Source organism: Nelumbo lutea, chromosome 4 (assembly GCF_056320005.1).
Source record: "Nelumbo lutea isolate HS-2025 chromosome 4, American lotus-T2T, whole genome shotgun sequence".
Classification (NCBI taxonomy): domain Eukaryota; kingdom Viridiplantae; phylum Streptophyta; class Magnoliopsida; order Proteales; family Nelumbonaceae; genus Nelumbo; species Nelumbo lutea.
Genome location: NC_142687.1, coordinates 92,889,675 through 92,910,223, shown reverse-complemented (window position 1 = coordinate 92,910,223; position 20,549 = coordinate 92,889,675). Strand labels below are relative to the sequence as shown.

Sequence of the window (20,549 nt, the reverse complement as noted above, 5' to 3'; positions counted from 1 at the left end):
AATTTTAGCCCACATGGACCCACACGTAGAGTACCATGTGGACCCAAATAGACCAAAAATGAATAAAAACAATGACAATGAAAATAATTGTAATAATAACAATAATGATAATGACCTAATAATAATAATAATTCACACATTTACCAATTATTCACATTAAAATTCCAAAAAAAAAGTGAAGCAACATTCGGAATATGCAAGAACATAACAAAATAAATTCATACATTCACCAATTATTCACATTAAAATTCCTGAAAAAATGAAGCAAAATTTGGAATATGAAAGAACATAACAAAAAAAATTCAAATAATTGCATAATATTTCTATAATATTCAACAATAATGAGAAAAAATCATAGTTGTTCATAACATGCATCATTTTTTCAATTCATATAATTGAAAAATAAAAAAAAAATCGACTTTCACTAAAATATACAAGAAAAAAGATAAAAAACTAAAAATGATCAAAGTGATAGGTGGAGGGAGCTTTACCTGCCGGTGCGTTTCAGGTAGGGTTTTGGTTGAAGATTTCAGATCACAAAAAACAAAAAAGGGAGACGAAGATGATTGACTATAATTGAAAAACAACCCACCCACCGGTTGATTTTTCATATTCAAAGTCTTCACCAATCGCTCTTTGATATCTTGCCATTAACGCCCTATTCAAACTGGGCGAATGGAGAAGACAAGGGTTTTCTCCATTCATGGGGGCAGTTTGGACATTATGAAAACTTTTTAATAAAAAAGCAACCTTGAAATTGCTTATTTGTTAAGTGCTTATTTTGAAAAATAAAACATTTATACCTAATGTCCCGTTTGGCACGTCTTTTTTAGAAGATCTTGTAGCTCTGACAGTCAAAAGATGCATTGAGCTTTTGATATAAGATCTGGGCAGCCCAAAGACAGTTTGGCAAATGTATGTCTTTCCGTGCAGTTGTACGCATCTTTCTACGCGAGATTAAAATACAAAAAATGCATGAAGCTTTATTTGAAGCTTCTCAAAATCAGCTCGAGATGGACTTCTTGCGTCTTTTTGGTGCACCGTCTTTAAGCAACTAGATCTTTTGCGAGCCAAACGGGAATAGATCAAAAATCGGTCTTCTCAGCTTGTAAACAACTGAGAGACCACGCGAAAAGACGCATCAAATGGGCCCTAACTTATTTACCAAACAGGCATGTGTTTTTTTTCCACTAAATGTGTGATTCCAACACTTTTTTCTAAGTACTTATAAAAATAAGTACTTCTTACCAGTGAAATCAAACAGGGCATAAGTATTTATTAAAGGGCAATTTCCTTAAAACGAAATTTTCTAACTCTACACATATTGTCTTAAACTTAAGGTTGTCTTAAACTAAACTTAAGTTTTTTTTGTCATGATCGTTAAATCAGGACGGAAATGTTGAATTTATGTTTTTATCCTTCCGTTAAGTCCGACGCAAATTGATCTTCTTATTCAAATTACCTTCTTACCCCATCATCTTTTGTTTGATGGAAGGACAACATTTGTGCCCCACGTTCCAGTGCTGCCTGTTTTTTCCCTTGGTTTCTTGTTTAAGTGAGACGGTTATCTATGAAGCTACCGGAGACTCACGACCCACCAGAAAAAACCCGTTCAATGCCTTTCTGTTCAAGAAATTCCAGTTGAGAAATAACCTTCTCAAAAACAACTTGTTACGCTGGAGAACAGGTTCTCAAACTGGTTGGTCTAGAAGTAGACGGAGATGGTTAGGTTGCAACAGTACATGGAGCCCTGGCACTCCCATCCCTCGGTGCACGCCTTCTCCTTTTTCCCCTTTACTTCACTCACATTCCCCCACATGGCCGTCACTACCACAATTGCTAAAATGAATACCGCCATTTGATCTCCATTCGAGGAAAATGAATACCTCTTATCCGAGGCTCCGAGCTCACCAAGAGCGACCACCTGGGCTAAAAAATTCCATTATGACAATTCCAACCCCTTCACCTTTTGTTATTAACAACAGTGACCAGTTAAACGAACTGGTAAATTAAGTAAGGGGAGTTTGTCTTCTGGTTATTGCTTGGGTTTGCTTGTAACAGTTCTGGGTATGTGTCTGTCAAGGTTGTCGTTCTGACAAGAAGGGCTTTCTTGTAACGGTTGTGGGTCTGTGTCTGTCAAGGTCGTCGGTTTGACAGGAACTCCAAGACTTGGATCTGGCTTCTCTTCAGCCTTTAGGGGAGGCACCGCCCTCATCTCTTTGTGAATTTCCTCTGTTACCAAAGGCGCTGCCCTCATCAGCACCACCACTCTGATCATCAAATCTCAAGACTTGTGAAATTATTGTTAGAAAGATCGACCTATTGCAAACACAGGAGAACACAGAGAAAGCATCCACCTAATGGTGACCATGAAATCTATTTAGTCCCTGTATGGAGTACTGACGCCAGTAACAAGTAATGAAACCCCTTTTAAAGTGATTACACATCTCTAACAAAGGGAACGCCACGTTCTTGATTGGGTTTTCAATACGTTGACTATTGGTGTTCCACATCGCTTAGCCATTGGTTTGGGCATTCGGGATATTAGATTGAGGGGTTGCTGATTGATTATTCAATCTTTGTTTCTCTTTTTGATAAATCAGATTCAAACTTCTCTCTCGTTCATAACCACAACAACCGTGATTTACTATGTAGCAAAGCTTCTAGTGCTCGTTTAATGTCGCAAGATATCAAAATCAGAAGAATAAATAGGAAATACTCACAAAACATGGAAAAGATAAACATATAGCCAGTTTCGTGTCATACAAGTTCATCATTTTTTCGGAAAATAAAACTCAGAAAGCAAATCTATTCAGTGTCAGAGGAAAGGAAGAGAGAGAGAGAGGGGTCGGAGGAGGAAGGGGTGTTGGTGTCCTCCTTTCTCCTCCCCTACACCGCAGTGTCATGGGTCACCGACGTTCTCCTTTCTCCTCCCCACACCGTAGTTCCAAAACCCACGGCTGGTTACAAATGTTAACAAAATGGGTCACCAGTGGCCGAGCCCTACTACAAGAAATAATTCAGTGTTGACCGAGTCTTATAAATTAAAATTAAAAGGGCATTTTAGGAATTATAAATAATATTATCAATCACATGATGTCACATGCAAACAGGGTCCGATGGTTAATTAACCATAGGAAAGGTTTTTGACAATTATCAAAAAATTTAAGGATAGTTTAAGATAATATATAAATAATAAAGGTATAATTTATCAATTTCACAAACTATTGAGATAGTTTGAAGAAATTGCCCTTTAATAAAATAAACACTAAAAATTACACAGAGCCCCCGTACAATGGGGTTGTGACACTTTTTTTCTCACAAACGCCCCTTATACTTTTACGTTGTGACAAATACCTAAATCAAATGACAAAAGGATTAAATTACTGAAATACCCCACAAAACTTTCTTTATTTTCTTGCCCACTTTACAACCTAACTAACCCGAAAATACCTACATTGCTCACTTGTTGAGAAAGACATACTTCTATCCTTTCACCTACGGCCGTCGCAGGAAAGGAAAAAACTCTTCCATAAATTAATAATAAAAAAGGGAACACTCAACTATTGCCAATGGACTTTTGAGAACTCTGGAGCAACATCGCCTTTCTCTTCCCTTCTATTGTTGCTGCAACAACACTATTTCTGTCCCAAACACCTATCTCCTCGGCCCTGGTCTTTGACAATTCCATTGGCTTAGACCTGCCCCTCTTCTTTGGCATACAAGAAATAAACTGGGTAAAAAAATCCAAGTAATAGTAAGTAGAGACAACTTAGAAAAGGAAAACTTACAAGGTTACGTACAAGACAAATTGCAACAAAAACTATTGAGTAAGTCGGCGAAGCTCTTTATTCACTTTCTATCAGGGTTCCTCTTATCTTGTCGTGATAGTTTATGTGGATGATTTATTTATCACCATTAGTGATCCAGCATGCATTTCTGACATCAAATCTCACATTGATAGATGTTTTCACTTGAAGAATCTTGGTCCCCTCCACTATTTTTTGAGACTTAAAGTCTCTTGGTCTTCTTCGGGTATCTTTGTCTCACAATGCAAATATGTAATGGACATTGATGGTGCACAATCCGACCGGTCCTACCTGTCAACGACCTTACCTCCGACTGGAGCAACAGGGAACCTGAAATGGAGAAGATGAGGGAATTCCGGGGGGAACTTGATGAGATTACTCTGAAGCTCAAGTTAGTATTCTCTCAAAGGCAAGATAAAAACCAGATGGTGCAAAGTTCACATACCTTGTTGTTGGGGGTAGAGGGCCTTTTATAACCACTTCGCACACTCACTCCGGGGCTTTTGTCAGGTCGGGTATGATTACTTCTGTTCTGCCAGTTCGGGCATCATCCCTTTTGATGTGATAGAACCGCCACTGCTCCTTGTCGGAGTCGTCTCTATAACTGAAGATGGCGGTGGTAGGTGGCGGTGGCAGGCGGTCGTTTGAAGTGCAGTTGTCAAGCATCAGATCCCAAGTCAGTCAGGTGCGCCGCCCTTGGATACGAAATTCCTCGATGTCAGGCATTGTACGATTTGTTCAGTTCGGCGTCCTAGAGGTGAAGTGCTGGAGTGGTGAGTGAGGTGAAGTCTTGAGTTCAAAGAGGTGTGTCCCGAACTGCCATGGGGCAGGCTAGTTCGGGTTACTGCCCTTTGTGTTTGGCTTGGGGCCTAAGAGAGAGTTCAGGCTGCTTGTAGGGAGTTCGGACTACTGGTAGGGAGTTTAAACCGCTGATTCCTCCCTATGGTGCTCGCGCCTTGGGCGCACTATTGCGTCGAGTTGTTGCATTTGCCACATATTGCGTAATTACAAGATCGAGCTAAATCTTCTTTCATCAGACATAATTAATTGATGATCTAGTCCATTACTAGATGATTTCAATCATGTTACTCATCGCATGGAGCAACAACGATATTTTGTAGATAACTCTAGTCCATTACTTGATGATCTAGCCCAATACCGGAGACTTGTTGGGCGACTTACTTATTTCACCATTACTCGCCCAGACTTGTCTTACCTAGTTCACGTGCTTACCCAGGTTATGAATGCACCACGCGAAAAACACCTCCAAGCTGCTAAGCGTGTCATTCGCTATGTCTCCACCATTTTTCAACAAGACATTTTATTCTCTGCCTCAATGATTTCATTCTATAGGCCTATTGCGACTCCGATTGGAGTTCTTGTCCATTCACAAGACGATTTACTACAGAAAAGCATGTGACAGCGTCTGAATCTTCAGCAGAAGCGGAATATCGTGCAATGGCAATGGTTACTTGTAAATTAATCTCGCTTAAACAAGTTTTCCATGATCTTGGATTTTGTAACAGCTAAGCTGCCATCCACTTCATCGATGAATTTGTTGTAACCGAAATAGCTGACGTGGCAACCAGGCAGCCACTTGCCTTCTACTCGTTTTATCCACGTGTTTCCCCTCCCTCAAGTATAAATATGTATGATTGCTATATATTCAAACACAAGGAGAAGAACTTTTCTTCATCTTTCTTATTTTCCTCATTGCACATCTCCACTGTCTGTCATCTTTCTTCATCGCAGTTGTTTTCTTCACCGCACGTCTCTGTTGTTCGTCAAAAACAGAGAAGAAAAGTATTGATGAAGCTTAAGTTTCAGGAGAGATTGAAATAAGAGGAGCCGGGGTTTAAGAAAACAAAATGAAATGTTTTGGCATAGAATGAATGACAAATCTATATGGAAGATTCAATAGACAAAACTACCTAACCAAATCCAGGCTGGTGGCTACATTGATGAAGAACTGTGCAGCGAGGTTATTAGTTTTTCCAAAGCGGTTGGTATCGTTTCTGCAGAAAAATGTGAGCAAAGTGTAAAGCAAACTGCCCTCCTCTTCCATTTTTCTTTGGGAGACCAACGTGGATTTGTGGACAACCTAAAAAGTGTTTCCTTAATGTCCTAAAACCACTGTCTTGACTGTAGTCCTTTCGGTGAACTTCAGTGGAGAAGACGATCAACAGTAGAAAATGTAAAGAAAATGGTAGTTTGGGCATTTAAAATTTTCTAAATAGTCAGCCGAGAATCTTTTTCGAAGTTAACTGAGGGAATTTTAACGGAGGGGGGGTTTGTCTAACAGCCAAAGTACAAAAGGAGTCTTTATCACAAAAAAACTGCAGAGGGTCTTTGTCACAAAGACTATAGTACAAGAGGGGTCCGTGTAATTAAACACTATAAACACTGGTACTCTCGCGAGTTGAATTGGAGATGTACAGAACGCGTGTAAAAGTATATCTCTATTCCTACTCGCGAGTGAGTAGCAATTTTTAACACCTACGCCTTATTTTCTCTCTCTCTGTGTTTGTTTCGAAACTTTTTTAGGGTTAGGGTTAGGACTTGGGAGCATTAGAGAGAGAAGAGAAGGAAGAAGCACAACTATGTCGTCGCCAATAGAATCCGTTCAATGTTTCGGCCGGAAGAAAACGGCTGTCGCCGTCACCTACTGTAAGCGAGGCAGGGGTCTGATCAAGATCAACGGATGTCCAATCGAGTTAGTGGAGCCGGAGATTCTTCGATTTAAAGCCTACGAGCCCATCCTTCTGCTGGGGAGGCACCGATTTTCCGGCGTTGATATGAGAATCCGAGTGCGAGGTGGTGGGCACACCTCGCAGATATATGCAATTAGGCAAAGCATAGCCAAGGCATTGGTTGCTTACTACCAGAAGTACGTGGATGAACAAGCGAAAAAGGAGATCAAAGACATCCTGGTGAGGTACGACCGGACGCTACTTGTTGCCGACCCTCGTCGTTGCGAGCCCAAGAAGTTCGGTGGACGGGGTGCGCGTGCCAGGTTCCAGAAATCTTACCGTTGAAAAACTAGGTTTGTTTTTGAAGAAATTAGTCTATCTGGAGTCCAATGGTCGGCTCAGTCTTTTTGGTTCAGGTTGTTTAGGGTTTTCATAAGGAGCAATCCAGTGATGTTAGCCATTTTTGAAGTTTGCTTTTGAAAATTTTGAGCATCGACTATATAGTGTTTTAAGTTATGAAGTCTTAGAATTTTGAATTCTATAATGACTGATGTGATTGTTTTGCTTGTTTAACACAAGTTCCGATTGCAGTAGATTATGTTTCAAGGCAGTTTCTTTTCAATGTTTCTCATGGACGAGAATTGTGTTATAGAGTTGCAAAACTACGATGTCTAATTGATTGAATCCGATCTCAGTTTTATTGTTTGCGTCTAGGTTCAGGTTGTTGGAAATTAGAATGTCACGCTCGATGTCTTTTGAGTTTTTGATAGATTAGGGCTTTGAACTTCATAATATACGATAGGTTTTAGGGTTTCATTTATTGACTGTAATTTGAGTCTCCTGCTGACCAAGAAGCCACCATTTCGGTCTGTCTTTCCTTTCCTTCCCAAGGAAACAACTGGAACCTCTACCTTAGAAGGGCTTTTAAGGGATGTGGAAATTGCTGAAGTGACCAATCTTTTTCACTCCCTAAAGGAGTCTATTATCTCCCCCTCGGCCCCTGACCAATGTGTTTGAAATCTACACGCCGCTGGTAGCTTCTCAACTAAAGTCCTTTTCAAGGCATTGACCACTTAGGTGCTTAATTCCCATGTCCCTGCAAAGAAGATTGGTGTTCTCACATTCCTTATAGAGTTTGTTTCTTTGTTTGGAAAACTAGTCTGAAGAGAATCTAAAACCTTAGATCTCTTACAAAAGAAGAATGGTGGCTGTCTCTATATTTCTCCCCGCACTTGTATTCTCTGCCTTTGAAGTGGAGAGTCTCCAATCATTTATTAATACACTGTCAGGAAACACAAAAAATTTGGAACCATTTCTTAAACCTTTCTGGGTATAGTTGGGTTGCTCCAGGGACTGTCATGGACTTTCTTTGATAATGGAAAGGTAGGGGGCTCAATAGAAGGGAAAAACTTTATTGGACAATAGTAATCCATGCTGTTATGCAGAGGTGGTTGAGATGGAAGAAACAGCCAAATTTTGATAACAAGGCTAGACTGGTTGAAGAGCTGATTTCTCATACATCTCACCTTTGCAACATGTGGACTGTGAGTCCTGGGTTGTTCCATGGAATCTCTATAAAAGACTTGCAGAGAAATGTTATCAGCTACCCTTACTCTTCCCATGGCAACCTGTCCTTCCATCGGGGGCCTCCCAAGTGTCAGGGGGGAGTGGTGAAATTAAATTTTGATGGCAATGCATTAGGGAATCCAGGTGATGCAGGAATCGGAGGTGTGATAAGGGGAGGGTTGGAAACATTTATTGTGGGATGCCCCGATAGGAACTGGGATCCTACAAAGGCTGAGGTGCTGGCTGCTCCCACTGGAATTAGAATGGCCATAAATTTCAGTTTCTCCGACTTAACTATTGAAGGTGATTCAATTCCCTGGAGACTGAAGCAAGAGGCATCCTTGATGGCATGAATGCATGGTCTGGCTTGGCTTTCTGGGAGTCTTTGTTTAGTTACAGAAATCTCCCATTGTAACCTCCGTGTTTCTTTTCTCCACTATTGTACATCTTGTCATGTACATTAATGAAATCTTTGCTACATTTTCTCAAAAGCAACAGACTCTTTTACCAGTTAGTGGTTTTTTAGTTTTTAAACTAGGAAACCTAGCCACTATCTTGACTCTACTCGTACAGATCATTGGGGTTTGGGGGGTTGGCTTTAGAATGGTTGTACTTTGAATTTGATGGTCCCAATTTTCTCATAACTGGATTCAGCGTTCCCCTTGAAAGGCAACCATTTAGTACTGAATCACCTGACAGTGAAGGTAGATCTTCCTTGTTCGGACCATCTCTCTGAGAAGTGTACTGAGTTGGATGACTATGATCTCCTAGCCATAATGTTATAATGTTCTCTGGTTTTATGTTTTTTTTTTAATAAATGAGTTTATATTTTATTAATTCTAAAGATAACATCATTACAAGCATCCCTTAGAGAGGCACGGGATGCTACCTCTCTATAAACAAAACAGAATATTACAATTGAGCGCAAGGAATGTTTGGGAGGAAAGGAATGCTGGAATCCTTCAATGACAAGGAAAGGGATGAGACTAGCAAAGGGAAAGCACTCTCAATAGGGCTATAAATTGGGTAAAGTCCTTGGACCTCTTTTTACCCTTCTCTTTTGATGACATCTGGAGAAATTGGGAGCAAGTTGCCAACAGTTCTACTGCAAGAAATAAACCTTTGGTGGATTGGAGACCTCCTGAAGAAGGTGTTATTAAGTTAAATTTTGATGGCAGTAGTATTGGTAGCCCAGGGCCGTTTGGAATTGGAGGAGTCTTCAAAAATGCTGAGTGCCAGGTTGTAGCCCTATTTTCTGGTCCTATAGGCGAGGGAGACTCAGTTAATGCAAAGGGATACTTGTTAATTGAGGGTGACTCTAAACTGGTTATTGGATGGCTGATAAGTTAAATTTTGATGGCAGTAGTATTGGTAGCCCAGGGCCGTTTGGAATTGGAGGAGTCTTCAAAAATGCTGAGTGCCAGGTTGTAGCCCTATTTTCTGGTCCTATAGGCGAGGGAGACTCAGTTAATGCAAAGGGATACTTGTTAATTGAGGGTGACTCTAAACTGGTTATTGGATGGCTGAAAGAGCTGGAACTGTAGCTTGGTCCTATAGGGGGGCTACAAGAAGATTCAAATGCTTAACTACTAATATAACAGTCAGAGTTCAATGAGAAAGAAGATCAGCAAATGGGACGACAGGTTTTCTAGCCAAACAAGGGGGATATAGGAACCATTTCTTTTGGGCTCAATTGTAAGCTGTGTGATGTAGTTTAGAGGTGGCATCTCACGCCTCTTTATGGGGAGCTTGCTCTTTGTAACCTTTTACTTGTGATTTTTAATCAATAAACTTATATTACTTATCAAAAAAAATTGAGCGCAAAACAAAGGTTATCATTCTTGGCTGGGCCATCTCGAAATGTAATGAATTGGCATACTGTGATCTCCTACCCATAGAGTTCTCTGTTTTTCTGTTGATCATAAGTCTTGTTTTTTTTTTTCTATTTTGATAAAAAGTTCTTTGGTTTAGACTTTTTATTCGCTAGTTTTTCTTTCCTTTATAGCTTTTTTATTTACTTTTTAAAGTTGAAAAGGAAATCTGGCCTTTTTTTTGCCACCTAGTCCTGATTGTATGTATAGGTAGGTAGCCTTGATATGGATTGTTATTAAAGTAGCCTTTGGATGGATCTACATTCTCATATCTAGATTCAGGCCGCCCCCTCTCCCTCAAAGGAACTTGATCATTTAGGTTGACCATCCATTTGATTGGTGAATAGCATCCGATGCTATTTTCATCATAGGAGATGGACGAGGTGAGATGACACGTTAGGGTCCCAGTTAACAAAAGATTACTTGTTTTGAATTGGAGATTCAAGCATTGTAGCATGCGTAGCATGCATATTCACAGTGGTACTCAGCTGCAGAATCAAACTAATGACCGGTCACTCTTCTTGGGTGGGCATTTTATTCAATAACGGGGTATTTTGTCAAGATGACAATTTCTATCCTACCTGGTGGGTACCTGCCCCGACAGTGGGGGATTTTTTTTGCTTGAAATACATATTTTAGGGCAGAATGGGTTTTGGGATTCTATAACCCGTTTGGGTTCGGGTAGGGTATAGTATTAGGCTAAACTCAACCCTCCCCGACCCTCATATTGTTGGAAAGCATATGAACTTTAAATATTAGTTGAATTTAATAATATTTTGAATTTTATATAAATGATAATTGATAGTTTATGTGTTTCTTACATATATTAATCAAATAATTGGAAATTTTGCTGTTTTTCATGTTATTTTACTTTTTTACTGTTTATATATAACAAGAAATAATAAGAAATTAGATGTGGGTTTTAAGCCCAACCCAACTTACCTTTGAATGTGTGGAGGGTAAGATTGGGGAGGATTTTGCATTTTCATGTGCAGGTGTTTGGGGTGCGTACAGGTTGGGAAGTTTAGGGAGATGGGTAGGGTCTATAATTTTAAGATAGGTAATAATCAATAACAGTATTGCCTCAGCATTTGCACAAGCTTCGGTACGGCAGCACCATACAGTGCCCCTATTTATTTAGGTTGTAGGGGTGGTACTAAGATGTGGAGCTAGTGAGCTATCTAGTAATGTCAAAAAAAAGAAGGCTATCCTTTTTTATCATGGTATGGTCTTGAATGAGTTGCTGTAATTTGTTTCATCTCAGCCTATAGCATATTCCCTTCTACTTTGTTGAGCTTAAGAATTAACACTTTTTCGTCATCTCGCTACTTGTGCTATGGAGCTTCGTCCCTTGCACGAATAACAGAAGTTGTGGAACCACTGATTGCCGGTTTTAATCCACAAATAAAGTTGGGTTTGACTCTGGCTTTCTCTTGTCAAGTATCAAAGTATCGATACGTATCAGCCGATACATATTGTGTTGATGGCTTCTCGATACACCCCTCCTGGGGTTGTATCGGGTCAGACATTGCTTTAGATGGTAGCCGAGCTTTAAACCGATAATTTTGAATCAATTTTGAAAAAAATAAATAAAACTTAAAAAAATTACTGATACCGCATTAATACTTTGAACCTTGTCTCTTGCAAGTTAGCGGGTCTAAGATGGATCTCACCCTTCTTGGTCATGTGATTCCAATTTAAAATTATTTATTGCTCAACTACTTGAGTTTGAATCTTTTTCAAAGCGAATAAGCAATCAGTCAGTATGGTCTTCTCATTTTCTGTGGTTCTTCAACAGGCCCTGAATGAGAAAATAATAGTACAGGAGATATTTCCAATGTGCACTGTAAAAGCTGTGAGGTTGGTGTGAGGCAAGCTCTGAGGAGCAAATCTGGATTCAGTGATATTTCATTTATGAGGAGCAAATCAAATCCATATTCAATGATGTCTTTTGTGTGTATTTACTTTTAGAATACCGCCTAGTAGCAAAAGCGCACACACAATCCATTACCAAGACTAGTACAACATCAGAGTAAAGTTCAAATATGTGGCAACGACGGTCTCAGCACTCCTTTGCAAGCTTGCAGCCCCTAATGAAACATGAACATGCCAGCGACGGAAATAACATCCCGTTTTCCATTTTTTTTTTAAATATCAGTGGCGTATCCGCGTTGCATTGGGAGTAGCAAGGGAGTGCTGTAACTTTGGTCATAGGAGATGTGTTCTTTGTTACAGGTCAAAGCCTGTTGAAACACACTGCATTGGTCAGTTTTTTTTCTTTATTATTTGATTTACCTCAGGTAGGAGACTCGGAAGGGAACCACAAGAAGCAATCGAACTGATTATTGAAAAGCAATCAAATCTTTCAGTCTGTTACTGTAACTACAACCTGTTACGTATGATTACAATGTAAGCCCATTCAACATCCTTATTTCTAACATGAATTAATGATAAACCTGCAGCTATAACTAGCAACTGTATCTTGCAATCGTGGTTGCACATTTTGGCTCATCTTTGTTTGGCCGGCTTTCCTTCAATCCACAGACCTGGATTGGCCGCTCAATCTTATACTCTGCAGCAGCTTCTTTCTCCAACTGCAAACAGTAAGACTTGAAAGTTTCTGTGGTAACGTGGAGTCTAAATTCTAGACTGAACAGGAACTTCATCTCCATCCTGTTCATCTCTGCAATAGTTATTCCTCCCACTCTTGCATAATAGGCATTGTTGTAGTATCTGACAAGTTTCAGAGTGGCCTGTTATTTGAGATGGTTTGGATCATAGGAGAGAGCAGAATCCAGAAAGAAAGAGAATAAACAAAAATGAAAAAACGTGTCGCTAAAACTGAAGCCTTATTTTAAAGGAGACCTATTTCCACTTTCCATGCAAAGTCAGTCAACAGCATTTGCCAAAGCCTTTTTTTTCTCTAAACTGATATTGGGAGAACAATTCTTATTAACAGATAAAGAAAACGTGATATTATTTCTACAAGCACCATCCCACAATAAAAATCACATCAAACAATTCCATACAATAAAACATCTTGACTCAGTCTTTCTCATTCGTCCAAACATACCTACAGAGTTCAAAAGCAGGAAATAATAACGTAGAACTTATTCTTTTTCCCCCTTTTTAATCAGCAGTAGGTGGCTAGTATATGTCACTGCTTATGGCTATTAGTTTATTCAATCCAAACCATCTTTTAAAAGATTCAAAAGAATAAGTTAGAATTGCAAACATCGGTAAAATTTTACAAAAATTCATAGTTCCTATCAATACAACGCAGAATTTAGGGCACAGTCCATTTACGAGTCCAGACCGATAAAGATCCTATTACAATGCAATTATTTGGAACCAAGTGGAGAATTTGGATATTAGAGGAATTTGGGGAAATTTTATTTCCTCCAAGGATGGAAGCATTTGCACTGTTTGTTGCCTTGGACAGTATTCTTACAGCAGATCATTTGAAGAAAGGTTTCAAGATGTGCAGCCTATACTACATGTGCATTGAGAGAGGCAGAAGTCAAGGCATTTCTTCATTCATTGCAAATCAGGGGCCTTTATATGGGGTTTCTTCTTTTCATTGTTCAAGTTTCAACCATTTCAACTGAGTAATCCTTAAGGAAATCTTCTGATTGACCACATCTGCAAGGGAGCAACAAGGCAATTTTTTTTTCTGCAGTTGTTCCTTTCGTCATTTGCTGGGGGATTCGGAAAGAAAGAAATAAAATCCTTCACTTGCTGTTCTGTCTTTTCTTTTTTTTGTCTCAATAAATTTTTCTTTGATCTACTGTCAACAAATATTTTTAAATCTTTAAAGACACTTGATCTTAGCCAAAACCACAATTAAATGAGAAAAAGAAGCATTGTAACTCAGACACTATTTCATATGTTCACAAGGTAAATTCTAACTCAAACAAATTGAATATACTGTCACATGGTTGCAAAAATCAACACAAACAGATTTCTTTCATATGTTCCCTTTTATTTCTAATTAACTTTGTCTTTCATAAGAGTTTCCTTTGGCTCAACAACCAGAGACAAACAGGTTTCTTTCTTTCTTTCTTTGATCATAAAAGTATAATTTTATTGAGGAAATAGAAAATGGTGTTGCATGCACAATGTATACATGTTTCTGTACAAAAATAAAGACCCATAATAGCAAAACGAAGCCAACTGAGGGGTGGCTCAGTTGGTATGGTAGTTGGTTCGTCCCAGCAGAGATGGGAATTTGAATCTCGCCACCACCAGATTTGTGTGTGTGTGTGGGGGGGGGGAGGCTAAGTGTGGTGTTGTGCTATCTAGGCATAACACCAAATACAGAAAAAAAAGAATCAAGCAAAATGAGCAGATTTCATGTTCTACTGTACTTAGACAACAAACATATTCGATGACATCATAGAAGGCCAGTTCCATGAATGGTCATTCATTGCTCAATGGAGACATGTGTTTCTTTTATGAAACCTAGAATGTCACAGCACATATTATTGACAGTTTTCCCTGAGCCTTAAAACATGATGTTGTTGAAAGCAGTTTCTGTCATGTTATCTCTATGGTAATTGGTAAAGCACCAGCACAAATTTCTATGCCAAAGGAATTTTATAGACCTAATGTCCATGGTACTTGATGAAGTTTTCTCTATTATATATGTGGACCACAACAATGAAGTAAAGAAACTCCCAACATAAGGAGGAAATGATGTATTATTATTATCAACAACAATCACGTAATGAGCTGTCCTGATATGCCATTTATGATTTTATCATATACTTATTATTAAGCTATGTATGTAGAATTCAGATAAAGTTACCATATATCCAGATTTTTTCTAGTTACATACCCACAGAGATGTCAAATTAGGAAATTAATTATCCAAACAAATTAGTTACCCAAGTTATTAATGGATATCCCTATGCTACATATGCTAGCTAACATCAATGAACAATTAAATCACCCATCAGCTCTTCATTGAGGCATTGGCTGACGATGATGAAATTTCTCTGTTAATCATTGACCTCAGCTACTGATCCCAAGGTTATGAAGTCCAAGGTCCTTCCACCTCTTGAGCAATTTCCCATTAAAGACCTCCTATTAAAAGGTCAGACTCAATGAGTTGATCACCAGGTGTAGGATTTGTTGAGGATGAAGTACATGTGGTACATCATTTATCTTTTCTTCTTCTTTGTTTCTTTGTTTCTTTATTTCCTTCTTTTTATCTATTCTTTATCTTATTTTATTAGAATTCGATACAGAATAACCAAAAGAGATACCTGCCTATAGGGAGAATTAGTACTTACACATCCTCAACGAATTTCACTGCTAACATGACAGCAGTGATTAGAAGTCGGTGAACATTGAGGGAAGTGAGGTAAACATCTGTCTGTTGGAGGAATCTATCCATGTATATATATGCGACAACAAAGCAGGATGGAGTGCAGCCTGAGTACTTGAAGATGCGATCGATGTATTTCTGGATACTCATGGTGGGTGCTTTTAAGCCATGAAAGATTGTGATTGCATCTTTCTTCTTCATGGAATCTAATAACTTCTCATTCTTTTGAACAGATCTCTCAAGAAGGGAAGAAAGGAGTGGCAACACTAGAGGGGTTCCTGGAATTCCTTTGTCTGATTCAATCAGACCCAGAGATGAATAAAGCCCTAAGCCAACATCTTCAGTATGAAGTGCCAATGTTCCCATATCAAAACTGTGCTGCAATGGATACACAGATAAACTGATCATGATATTGCATCTCACAAACAAAGAACAGAGAACCATTAGGGTCAATCTTCTTGAACCTTCTTGAATATTCCCAAATATGTACTCTCAGTTTGGCTTATGCCTTCTTATTCTTCTCATGCTTAGTTGTGACATTGGATGTATAGTTGTACACTAGACAATACTCCTAAATCCACTATTAAAAAAAAATCTTCTTAAATCAATTTTAATAACTTTATTTACTTTATTCACAAAAAAAAAACTTAATATTACTTTTCTCTTTCTTTCAGGCAATTTAAGTGTGGATTTTGCACCTGTAACTTAAAGGGTGAAACAGAGATTTGCCCTAATTGGGCATGAATTTCTATGTCTTTATTGAAAAGAAAACTGACAAGGAGAGAAATAAAAAACAAGAGTATAGCTCTCAAGGTGGCACCTAGGTGACAAAGTGCCCCCTAGCATTATCATTATCATTATCATTATCATTATCATCATCATCATTATTTTTGTTGTTGTTGTTGTTGTTGTTGTTATATTAATAACAATTCTTATATTATTATTATTACTCCTTCTCCTAGGGTAAAAACAAGGGCTCAGCCCCTATATTTCTATGTTTTCTTATCTTTCTTCCTTTACTTCCCATAAATATGTTGAGTTTCCACATTTTTTAAATGAGGTTTACTTGATTTTTCATAAGGATTATGGTAATTATTAGTCAAAGAATATTGCTGACTACTATAAAACCTAGGGAACCACCCCAGGATTTATGTTTTTTATTATAAAAAACTCGTCGCCTAGGTAACAAGGGCCCTCTGTTGCCTAGGTTTTCCTTGGCACCTTGAAAACCATGAACAAGAATTAATTGATGAGATGTTCCAAATTGTAAAGTAGTGTTGACTTGTGCGTTGAATTCCAGTTTGTGGCCCACTCCATGACTCAACCTGGCAATTTTTGCTGGAGAAGAACCCAAAGGGAAAATTTATGGACCAGACCTGTTTTGTGTTTATGGGCCTGAATTATACTTGTATGGTTTTCTCAAAATATGTATCTCATTGTATCAGCATGTGAACAGAGTGTGAAAGAGACTAAGTTTGGAGTTCAGGTATATTGGGGTTTAGGGTTTTGGGGTGTGTGTGTGTGCGTGTGTGTGTGAGAGAGAGAGAGAGAGGCTGCTCAACCTTGTACTTCCATTATTGTTTTCTTTAGTGGATTTTTGCTCCTCCATCACCTGTTGACATAGGCCAAAGGCCGAACAACATAATTCTATGTGTCCTCCATTCTTCATCTCCCCTTCTCTTGCTTCTCAGTATCTTTATTTACTTTGTTTTTCTTGTGCCATTTGAATCCGTTGTTTCTGGGTTTTGCGCAACTAGTTATTTGGACAATGCCTTGATTTTCCATGACAAAAAGAAGCAAATGTTCGTGGTTAAAATTTTTTGGAAGAAATTTATTAAGAGAGATTGAATTCTCTAGCTGCAACCATTATGAGTCACAAAGAATTTTACTTTCTCAGATGGTTGTAACATGCCCGAAGATAGTTCTGTAGGAATAGCTCTTTTTTTTTCCTTCAGTTTGAGTATTCTTATTAACAGTATCAAAAGATTTACAAGGCTGACATGGTGTGTGGTGTGTGAATCATGTACATTACACATTATCCGAAGATTGGTATATGAGGTTGCACCACTCTATACAAAAAAGTAGACCTTCAAAATCCTTTGGAATTGATGCCCAGAAAAAAAAAGGCTTCTTTATCTTCCCAACTGTTTTCATAAATGGTTGGCTTGTGTTTAAAAAACCTAAGGGAGTGAGATTGCAAAAATAGTGAGATACCAAAGGATTAACCTCTCTTGGAGAAGCCTTTTAAGTGGCCTTGCCTGAATCAGGGACTTTTTGCTGCTACCCATTCTCTTTCAAACTACTTGATATTTTATAAGAATATGGACACAAAAGCAAAAAGTAGGCCACTAATTCCCTGCCTTTATGACAAAAGTAGCATTTTCTCATAATATCTCTTTCTCCCAAGATGAGATGATTATAGTAGTACAAAACTACAAATTTGTATTGGCAATTATTTTGAAGGCATGCAGATGTAGTTGGCATTTGGCTGGGATGATTCCGTATTCAACTTAGCATTGTATATTATTTTGCTCAACATGGAAATATAGAAGCACTAGATAGGAACTGCAGCTAGTAAGAAGTGTTTTCAACTTTGGCCCTTGAACCAGTGATCTGGACAGCTAATCAAACCCAAACCCCTGTTTTTGACAGCTTTGGTCATTTGATTATCTCACCAAGGGAATCACCTAGTGGTTAAAAAGGAATTAGGGTGCCAAGAAAATCTAGTGGGTCATCTATGCATGGTCCAGTAAAACAACAGGGAGTTGCAGACTGTTGATTGCTTGGCAATAAAATCAAACTGCATTATTTCTGAAGGTGTGGTTCCTCCATTGGCACCATAAATCTTCATTTCTTTTTCACTTTTTTTTCATCATTGTTCTGTATCCAGTCTTCTCTCCTAAGACCCAGGTTGGCCAGCACCATCATTGGGCAATGGCCCTTCTGCTTACTTCATAGGGCTTATCATACATTTATTCTGCTCCGTCATTGCTGCTTCTGGTAAATACTAAACTCATTTTACCTGCTTTACTTGTTAGAAGATGGGATGAAAAAAGAAATGAAGGGAAAAAAATCTAGATCGACTATGTAACTCCATCTTCCTAAGAAATCTCTTAGATCCATCTTCCTAAGAAGAAGATGATTGTAAGTCGTTATGACTGATAAATGTGATGTAGTGGCAGTTTAAACTCCAATGCAAATTCAAGCTAATAAGCACATCAACAAGCACAAATAGTAAAAAACAGAACCACCTAGAAAAAAAATCAAAAGGAAAGACAGAAAATCAACGGACAAAAGTAAGTTTAATGAAGCAAATTAACCAAAATCAAACACCCATTCAGAAAATTGTATACAGCACGCGACCAACTAAGAAGCAAAAGCTCCAAATTCAACACGAGCACATAAGGAAAAGGATGAACAAATCAGAGTAAAGAATATAAGTTACAACAGAAACATAAAACCAGATGGGAAATCAAGAACAAAAAATAAAACCCAAATGACCAAAACTAAACTGCAGACCGTATCACGTATCTGACATTTCAATCGCATTGGAAACAAAACGTAGCCACCCCCCAACCCCACCCCCAAATTAAAGGAACAGAAAATAGAAAGATATTTAGAAGAAGGCCTTACAGGTACAGCTTCCTGAGAGATCTCTAAAGTCTCTGTTTCCTTCTACATGAGCATCGGGCACGAAGAAGATATACTCCAAAGACAAAACAAGTCATTGAAGTGTCATCATTCCCTTGCCCGAACCACAGAGAGAGATTTCGACCCACAAACAAACAGAGAGAGTTTTCTATCTCTACTTTATTCCTCTGCACGTTTGCTTTGGTTTCGTTATCAAGGAGGATTCATTGCTTCACATGGAAGCTCCTATCGGCGGTTCCATTGTTAAGTGGGGAGAAACTTTTCATCCTTCGAAGAGGGCGGCAACTACACAGCTGCACAATGACAATCCGCATCCATCCATCACTGGATCCTGCGTTGCAGGTGAGCTTCATATCCAGCATCCACAGCGCATTCTAGCGTATATATTTACAAAAAATCCGGATCTACGCCGTTAATGAATAAAAGTTCAAATTCACGAATCACGATAACGAGTAATAGACATATTCAAGTGAGGAACCGGGAAACGAGAAAGGGAAGCCACCTCCCAGTTCAAGTGAGGAACCGGGAACCGAGTAATAGACATATTCAAGTGACGAATCACGAATCACGATAACGAGTAATAGACATAATCACGATAACGAGTAATACCCACCCGATTAAAATGATAGAATGCGGAGCTAAACACCTTGCCTCACAAATAGTACTAGGCACCACGGGTGTTCACCAAAAAACTGAAAAAAAAAAAAGGCTATGCGCCTGTGTTTAGAAAATTTTCAAATACTATTGTTTCAATGGGTTGGGCCGCATGGGTAATGGGTTGACCTCTTATCAAATCCGACTTGAAAATCCAGTTATTCAGCAAATGTCATATTTACGAAGATTTCAATATTTACTATGTCAAGCATGGTTTTCAAAACCGGACAGGAGCGGATGGTTGGACCGGAAAAACCGGGAACATGTTAGGTGATCAGTTCTATTTTTCCTTAAAACTGGATTTTTCATAAAAACCGTTGATTTTAGTCATCAAACCGCTGACCCAGGCAGTTAACCGTTGAACAGTTTTGACCGGTTTTTATTTTTTTTATTTTTTTCTAAATTTTTTATTCTTTGTTAGAATGGGCCAACCGTTTGGGTTGAATGGTTAGACTGTTCAACCCGATAACCGGACCCCTAACCAATTCGGCCTCTGAATCAGTTTTAAAAACCATGATGTCAAGTGCAAGTCAGGCTGGATTAAATGGAGTTGAGGTCAAATTAAATCCAACCTTAAAATTTTGGGTTGGGTTTAGGTTACACTTGGATTAGTTTTGGGTTGGGCTGATTTCTCTACTTTCTTTTGCCAAATCTATTTATTTCTTAGACTCCAAAGATACATGTTTAAGTCTTTAACTTGCTTTTAAACTTCAACCCAACCCTACGTTGGGTTCAGGCTAACCCGGCCAAAATTGCAGTAATAATGTCAACGGGTCAAGTTTGCCATGAGTTACCCCTCAACCAAATCCCCAATTAAGTCTCAAACAACCCCAAGTCAAGTTGGATTTATCACTTCACCTGATTCCATCTTATAGAAAGCAACACATTAAAACTCAAGGCACATGGCCCCAATTCAATGATACGCAGGTGATGTTGTCCGAACTGATGTGGATGAGGAATAGATATAAGTCCTGCTGAA

General features: G+C 38.7%; 2 protein-coding genes and 1 long non-coding RNA gene across 4 annotated transcripts; 2 read left to right on the top strand and 1 right to left on the bottom strand.

The window, feature by feature from the left end:
• Window positions 1-6,313: 6,313 nt before the first annotated feature.
• LOC148861843 (small ribosomal subunit protein uS9-like) lies at window positions 6,314-7,092 on the top strand. Its single transcript, XM_088981885.1, has one exon. It carries the CDS (start codon window positions 6,410-6,412, stop codon window positions 6,842-6,844), a length of 435 nt encoding a protein of 144 aa, XP_088838011.1. The 5' UTR covers window positions 6,314-6,409; the 3' UTR covers window positions 6,845-7,092.
• Window positions 7,093-12,252: 5,160 nt separating this feature from the next.
• Window positions 12,253-19,447, bottom strand: LOC148861841 (cyclin-P3-1-like). 2 transcript variants are annotated; one of them, XM_088981884.1, is made up of 3 exons: window positions 18,899-19,447; window positions 15,231-15,643; window positions 12,253-12,669 (listed from the first exon to the last, which is right to left on the bottom strand). In XM_088981884.1, exons 2-3 carry the CDS (start codon window positions 15,629-15,631, stop codon window positions 12,405-12,407), a joined length of 666 nt encoding a protein of 221 aa, XP_088838010.1. In that variant the 5' UTR covers window positions 15,632-15,643; window positions 18,899-19,447; the 3' UTR covers window positions 12,253-12,404. The 2 variants fall into 2 exon arrangements, with proteins under 2 accessions (XP_088838010.1, XP_088838009.1); XM_088981883.1 differs by lacking the exon at window positions 18,899-19,447 and having other exon boundaries at window positions 15,231-15,709.
• Window positions 14,954-15,882, top strand: LOC148861842 (uncharacterized). Its single transcript, XR_016112174.1, has 3 exons — window positions 14,954-15,089; window positions 15,186-15,416; window positions 15,499-15,882. It is a non-coding gene; the product is annotated as an uncharacterized LOC148861842 (long non-coding RNA).
• Window positions 19,448-20,549: the final 1,102 nt, after the last annotated feature.